The sequence below is a fragment of the Cuculus canorus genome, chromosome 34, assembly GCF_017976375.1.
Source record: "Cuculus canorus isolate bCucCan1 chromosome 34, bCucCan1.pri, whole genome shotgun sequence".
In the NCBI taxonomy this organism is placed as follows: Eukaryota; Metazoa; Chordata; class Aves; order Cuculiformes; family Cuculidae; genus Cuculus; species Cuculus canorus.
In genome coordinates this window covers 585,416-593,363 of record NC_071434.1, presented here as the reverse complement: position 1 = coordinate 593,363, position 7,948 = coordinate 585,416, and the positions used below count along the sequence as shown (strand labels likewise).

The 7,948-nt window shown below is 60.5% G+C and overlaps 1 protein-coding gene across 1 annotated transcript; it reads right to left on the bottom strand.

The window, feature by feature from the left end:
- Positions 1-260: 260 nt before the first annotated feature.
- On the bottom strand, positions 261-3,642 carry LOC128849878 (ribonuclease H2 subunit C-like). The gene is given in 5 exon segments (XM_054052545.1): positions 261-424; positions 1,158-1,278; positions 2,302-2,414; positions 3,499-3,525; positions 3,528-3,642. Coding segments are annotated over 5 exon segments (399 nt in total). The 5' UTR covers positions 3,628-3,642; the 3' UTR covers positions 261-386.
- Between the last annotated feature and the right edge of the window lie 4,306 nt (positions 3,643-7,948).

Below are 7,948 nucleotides of genomic sequence, written 5' to 3'. Positions count from 1 at the left end.
GGAGGGGATCGGAGGGGACTGGGAGGCACTGGGAGGGGATTGGAGGGGACTGGGAGGGGATTAGAACGGACTGGGAGGGGATTGGAGGATACTGGGAGGCACTGGGAGGGGATCGGAGGGGACTGGGAGGGGATCGGAGGGGACTGGGAGGCACTGGGAGGGGATTGGAGGGGACTGGGAGGCACTGGGAGGGGATCGGAGGGGACTGGGAGGGGACTGGAGGATACTGGGAGGCACTGGGAGGAGATTGGAGGGGACTGGGAGGGGATTGGAGGGGACTGGGAGGGGTTTGGAGGAGACTGGGAGGGCACTGGGAGAGACCAGTGGGAACTGGGAAGGACTGGGAGGGCACTGGGAAGGGCTCACGGCGGCCTCAGGGCTTCAACTCATCGTCCTCGTCGTCCTCCGGGACCGCAGCGTGGAGCTGTGGGGCGGGACCCACAAGTGGCACCCCGGCCGCCCTCCTGCCCCACAAGTGGCACCCCGGCCGCCCTCCTGCCCCACAAGTGGGGACAAAGGGGTTCTGGACCCATAAGTGGGGGCCCTGCCCCATAAGTGGGACCTCAGCCTTCCCTCCTGCCCCATAAGTGGGACCCCGGCCGCCCTCCTGCCCCATAAGTGGGAATAAAGAGGTTCTGGACCCATAAGTGGGGGCCCTGCCCCATAAGTAGGACCTTGACCCTCCCTCCTGCCCCATAAGTGGGACCTCGGCCCTCCCTCCTGCCCCATAAGTGGGAATAAAGAGGTTCTGGACCCATAAGTGGGGGCCCTGCCCCATAAGTAGGACCTCAACCCTCCCTCCTGCCCCATAAGTGGGACCCCGGCCGCCCTCCTGCCCCATAAGTGGGAATAAAGAGGTTCTGGACCCATAAGTGGGGGCCTTGCCCCATAAGTAGGACTTCTACCCTCCCTCCTGCCCCATAAGTAGGAATAAAGAGGTTCTGGACCCATAAGTGGGGGCCCTGCCCCATAAGTGGGACCTCAGCCCTCCCTCCTGCCCCATAAGTGGGACCTCGGCCCTCCCTCCTGCCCCATAAGTGGGACCTCAACCCTTCCTCCTGCCCCATAAGTGGGACCTCAACCCTCCCTCCTGCCCCACAAGTGTGCCCCCGCCCCATAAGTGTGCCCCCCAAGCGCTGCCCCATAGCGCGGCTCACCGCCTGGGCCAGGCTGCCCCACTGCAGCGCCCGCGCCAGCCCCATAGCGGGGGGGGGGCACAGCGTCTGCCCCCCACTCCGTCACCGCCCCGAACGTCCCCGTCTCCGTCAGCCACCGCTCCTGGGGGGCACAGCGCTATGGGGCTGCCCCACACCCTGCCCCACAGCAGCCCCTCCGGCCCCACAGATTTACCACCACCCTCACAATTCCCCCCCCCTCTGCCCCACAGATCCCTCTATAGGGCTCCCATGTGACCCCTCTGCCCCATAGATTCCCCCCCTCTGCCCCACAGATCCCTCTATGGGGCTCCCATGTGACCCCTCTGCCCCATAGATTCCCCCCCTCTGCCCCACAGATCCCTCTATGGGGCTCCCATGTGACCCCTCTGCCCCATAGATTCCCCCCCTCTGCCCCACAGATCCCTCTATGGGGCTCCCGTGTGTCCCCTCTGCCCCACCGATCCCACTATGGGGCCCCCATGTGACCCCTCTGCCCCATAGATTCCCCCCCTCTGCCCCACAGATCCCTCTATGGGGCTCCCGTGTGTCCCCTCTGCCCCATAGATCCCTCTATGGGGCTCCCATATGACTTCTCTGCCCCATAGATTCCCCCCCCCAGCCCCACAGATCCCTTTCTAGGGCTCCCGTGTGACCCCTCTGCCCCACAGATCCCTCTATGGGGCTCTCATGTGACCCCTCTGCCCCACAGATTCCCCCCCAGCCCCACAGATCCCTCTATGGGGCTCCCATGTGACCCCTCTGCCCCATAGATTCCCCCCCTCTGCCCCACAGATCCCTCTATGGGGCTCCCGTGTGTCCTCTCTGCCCCATAGATCCCTCTATGGGGCTCCCATATGACTTCTCTGCCCCATAGATTCCCCCCCAGCCCCACAGATCCCTCTATGGGGCTCCCGTGTGTCCCCTCTGCCCCACAGATCCCTCTATGGGGCTCTCATGTGACCCCTCTGCCCCACAGATTCCCCCCCCAGCCCCACAGATCCCTCTATGGGGCTCCCATGTGACCCCTCTGCCCCATAGATTCCCCCCCTCTGCCCCACAGATCCCTCTATGGGGCTCCCGTGTGTCCCCTCTGCCCCACAGATCCCTCTATGGGGCAGCCCCATAGCGTGTGGGGTGGCCCCACCTCGGGGTCGCCGTGGGGCGGCTCTTCTTCACGCAGCACTGCCCCACGGAATCCGTGGGGCAGCGGCAACTCCCGGCCCCCCAAGCGGCGTCCACGGAACGAGGCCCACAGATCTATGGGGCAGAGGGAAAAGAGGGGGTCAGCGCCCCCAAACCTGCCCCATAGCGGCCCCTCAGCCCCATAGATTCCCCCCGTTATCACTCCCTGCCCCACAGATTCCCTCCGTTATCACCCCCTGCCACATAGATTCCCCCCCATTATCACCCCCTGCCCCATAGATTCCCTCCGTTATCACCCCCTGCCCCATAGATTCCCCCCATGACCTCTCCAGCCCCATAGATTCAGCCCACCCCCCTCTCCAGCCCCATAGATCCCCCTCGCCCCACACCTCCCTCAGCCCCACATCTCCCCTCAGCCCCACACCTCCCTCAGCCCCACAGCCCCCCCTGCCCCACAGCTCCCTCAGCCCCACAGCCCCTCATCCCGCCCCATAGCCGCCCTCCCAGCCCCATAGATCCCCCCTGCCCCACAGCTCCCTCAGCCCACACCTCCCCTCGCCCCACACCTCCCTCATCCCGCCCCATAGCCCCCCCTGCCCCACAGCCCCTCATCCCGCCCCATAGACGCCCCCCCAGCCCCCCCTGCTCCCTTCCAGCCCCATAGATCCCCCTGCCCCACAGGTCCCCCCTGCCCCACACCTCCCCCCGCCCCACAGCCCCCTCAGCCCCACATCTCCCTCCTCCCGCCCCATAGACGCCCCCCAGCCCCCACTGCTCCCTCTGAGCCCCACAGATCCCCCCTGCCCCATAGATCCCCCCGCCCCACAGCCCCTCATCCCGCCCCATAGACGCCCCCCCAGCCCCATAGATTCCCCCCGTGCCCCACAGCTCCCTCAGGCCTACACCTCCCTCCTCCCGCCCCATAGACGCCCCCCCAGCCCCATAGATCCTCCTCCGCCCCACAGCCCCTCCAGCCCCATAGCTCCCCCCCGCCCCACAGCCCCTCATCCCGCCCCATAGACGCCCCCCCAGCCCCATAGATTCCCCCCCTGCCCCACAGCTCCCTCAGCCCCACACCTCCCTCCTCCCGCCCCACAGACGCCCCCCCAGCCCCATTGACGCCCCCCCAGCCCCACACCTCCCTCACCCCGCCCCCCAGCCCCTCCTCCCGCCCCACAGCCGCCCCACACCCCCTCACCGCCTTGGGGCCCCTCCCTGGCCCTCAGAAGGCCCTCACGGGGGCGTCGCCGTCGCTGCGGACGCGACACGGCAGGAGCTGAACGGGCCCCACCGGCCCCGCCGAGCGCCGCCTCAGCCGCACCGCCATGGCCGCGCGCCGGAAGTCAGGGCCCCGCGAGGCCGGAAGTGCCCGGGGAGGGGCGCGGGGCATCATGGGAGTTGTTGTTTTCTTTGGAGGAGAGCCCCCCCCCCCCCCCAGCTCCATAAGGACCCCTATAGCCCCTCTCTATAGAGCCCCTATAGAGCCTCCTATAGCCCTGCCTGTAACCCCTATGGAGCCCCTATAGGTCCTATAGACCCCCCCATAGCCTTTATAGCCCTCTTCTCCCCCCTATAGAACCCCCCCATAGCCTCTATAGTCCCCCTATAGCCCCTATAGACCCCCCCCTATAGCCTCTATAGTCCCCCTATAGCCCCTATAGACCCCCCCATAGCCTTTATATCCCTCTTCTCCCCCTTATGGAGCCCCTATAGACCCCCCCCATAGCCTCTATAGCCCTCTTCTCCCCCCTATAGACCCCCCCATAGCCTCTATAGCCCTCTTCTCCCCCCTATAGACCCCCCCATAGCCTCTATAGCCCTCTTCTCCCCCTATAGACCCCCCTATAGCCTCTATAGCCTCTTCTCCCCCCTATAGACCCCCCCATAGCCTCTATAGCCCCCCTATAGCCCCTATAGACCCCCCCATAGCCTCTATAGCCCTCTTCTCCCCCCTATAGACCCCCCCCCATAGCCTTTATAGCCCTCTTCTCCCCCTATAGACCCCCCCCATAGCCTCTATAGCCCTCTTCTCCCCCCTATAGACCCCCTATAGCCCTCTTCTCCCCCCTATAGACCCCCCCCATAGCCTCTATAGTCCCCAATAGCCCCTATAGACCCCCCCATAGCCTCTATAGCCCCCCTATAGCCCCTATAGACCCCCCATAGCCTCTATAGCCCCCCTATAGCCCCTATAGACCCCCCCTATAGCCTCTATAGCCCCCCTATAGCCTCTATAGCCCTCCTATAGCCCCTATAGACCCCCCCATAGCCTCTATAGCCCCCCTATAGCCCCTATAGACCCCCCTATAGCCTCTATAGTCCCCCCATAGCCTCTATAGCCCCCCTATAGCCCCTATAGACCCCCCTATAGCCTCTATATCCCTCTTCTCCCCCCTATAGACCCTATAGACCCCCCCATAGCCTCTATAGCCCCCCTATAGCCCCTATAGACCCCCTATAGCCCCTATAGACCCCCCCATAGCCTCCGTCCCCTCCCCCTCTATCCCCATCTCCCCATATCCAACGTCCCCCTCATCTCATTCCGATGTCCCCAGGCCGGGGCGGTTGCTCCCCGTTATTTCCCAACGCGGTTCCCGACGGACCGGCTCCGACGTCGGCTCCGGTTCCAACCGGTCTCTCCGGTCCCCCTCCGAAGCACAAAGGGTGGGATCAGCCACGGAGACGCCACGAGACGGGACAACCCAGCGGCGTCCCGACCGGATAACGCCGTCGGAGAACTCCAGAGAGGTCCTCCGGGCTCGGGATAGGGAATATCCGTCTGTGGATAACCCCATCGGAACCATCCGACCTCGGAGAACCCAATCGGAACCATCCGACCTTGGATGGTCCATCCGTGTTGGGATAACTCCATCGAACCATCCGACCTCGGAGAACCCCATCGGAACATCCGACCTCGGAGAAACCCCATCAGCATAATCCAACCTTGGAGGACCCATCTGTGTTCGGATAACCCCATCGGAACCATCCAACCTCGGATAACGCAATCGGCATCATCTGACCTTGGAGGACCCATCCGTGTTGGGATAACCCAATCGGAACCATCCGACCTTGGAGGACCCATCCGTGTTGGGATAACCCCATCAGAACCATCCGACCTCGGAGAACCCAATCGGAACCACCCGACCTCGGAGAACCCCATCGGCATCATCAGACCTTGGAGGACCCATCCGTGTTCGGATAACCCCATTGGAACCATCCGACCTCGGATAACCCAATTGGAACCATCCAACCTTGGAGAACCCCATCAGCATCATCCGACCTTGGAGGACCCATCCGTGTTCGGATAACCCAATCGGAACCATCCAACCTTGGAGAACCCAATCGGAACCATCCAACCTCGGATAACCCCATCGGCATCATCCGACCTTGGAGGACCCATCCGTGTTCGGATACCCAATCGGAACCATCCGACCTCGGATAACCCAATCGGAACATCCGACCTCGGAGAACCCCATCGGCATCATCCGACCTCGGAAGACCCATCCATGTTAGGATAACCCAATCGGGACCATCCAACCTCGGATAACCCAATTGGAACCATCCGACCTTGGAGGACCCATCCGTGTTCGGATAACCAATCGGAACCATCCACCTCGGAGAACCAATCGGAACCATCCGACCTTGGAGGACCCATCCGTGTTCGGATAACCCAATCGGAACCATCCAACCTCGGATCATCCATCTGTGTTCGGATAACCCAATCGGAACCATCCAACCTTGGATTGATCCATCTGTCTTCGGATAACCCAATCGGAACCATCCGACCTTGGAGAACCCAATCGGCATCATCTGACCTTGGAGGACCCATCTGTGTTCGGATAACTCCATCGGAACCATCCAACCTCGGATAACCCCATCAGCACCATCCGACCTTGGAGGACCCATCCGTGTTCGGATAACCCCCATCGGAACCATTCGACCTCGGAGAACCCAATCGGCATCATCCGACCTTGGATGGTCCATCCAACCTTGGATAACCCAATCGAACCATCCGACCTCGGATAACCCAATCAGAACCATCCAAACTTGGAGGACCCATCCGTGTTCGGATAACTCCATCGGAACCATCCAACCTCGGATAACCCCATCAGCATCATCCGACCTTGGAGGACCCATCCGTGTTCGGATAACTCCATTGGAACAATCCAACCTCGGATAACCCCATCGGCACCATCCGACCTCAGAGAACCCATCCGGTGTCCTGGTGGAACCACCAAAGCTCCACTTTCCCTTTGATGTTCATTCCGTTGAGCGTTGAATTCCACCCCCGGGAAGACCGAAAGGGAGTTGGGGGACTCCAAAAGAAGGAGGTGAGGGCGACGCGGGATTGGGGCGCTGGGATGGACTGAAGGGGACGGAATCCCGCGGGAAGTTCAGGGGGTGGAAGTCCGTAGGTGTTTGGCCAAAAAAAACCCCCGGATTTGGTGTCGAAATTGATGGAAATCGGGGATGCGGCGCTAAAATGGAATGAAAGGAGGGGATCCACCACCAACATTGATCGGAAGTTCGGGCTTCGGAGTCAAAGTTGAGCCAAAAGCTGGGATTCAGCGCTAAAAGTGGCCGAAGGTCTCGGATCCACCACCGAAAGTGGCAAAAATCTGGGATAGAGCATCAAAAGTGGCCAAAGGTCTCGGATCCACCACCAAAAACCAACCTGGGATTTGGGATCCACCACCAGAAGTGACCAAAGATCTGGGATAGAGCACCAAAAGTGATCAAAGATCTCGTATCCACCACCAAAAGTGACCAAAGGTCTGGGATAGAGCATCAAAAGTGGCCAAAAATCTGGGATAAAGCACCAAAGGTGACCAAAGATCTCGGATCCACCACCAGAAGTGACCAAAGGTCTGGGAATAGAGCATCAAAAGAGACCAAAGGTCTCGGATCCACCACCAAAAGTGATCAAAGATCTGGGATAGAGCACCAAAAGTGACCAAAGGTCTCGGATCCACCACCAGAAGTGACCAAAGATCTGGGATAGAGCATCAAAAGTGACCAAAGGTCTGGGATAGAGCACCAAAAGTGACCAAAGGTCTCGGATCCACCACCAAAAGTGACCAAAGATCTCAGATCCACCACCAGAGGTGACCAAAGATCTGGGATAGAGCATCAAAAGTGACCAAAGGTCTGGGATAGAGCACCAAAAGTGACCAAAGATCTCGGATCCACCACCAAAAAGTGGCCAAAGATCTCGGATCCACCACCAAAAAGTGGCCAAAGGTCTCGGATCCACCAACCAAAAGTGACCAAAGATCTGGGATAGAGCATCAAAAGTGACCAAAGATCTCGGATCCACACCAAAAGTGATCAAAGATCTGGGATAGAGCACCAGAAGTGACCAAAGGTCTCGGATCCACCACCAAAACCAACCTGGATTTGGGATTCCCCCACCGACATTGACCAAGGATTGAGGATCCACCACCGAAATTGCTTCAAGATCTCGGATCCGACCTTCAAAGTTGACCAAATTCTGGGATCTAAGACCAAAGCAACCAAGGATCCGGGATCCAGCCCCAAGATTGACCCAAGATCGGGGATCCACCACCAAATTGACCCAAGATCTGGGATTTAACACAGACGTTGACCAAAAATCTGGGATCTAAGACCAAAGTTGACCCAAGATTTGG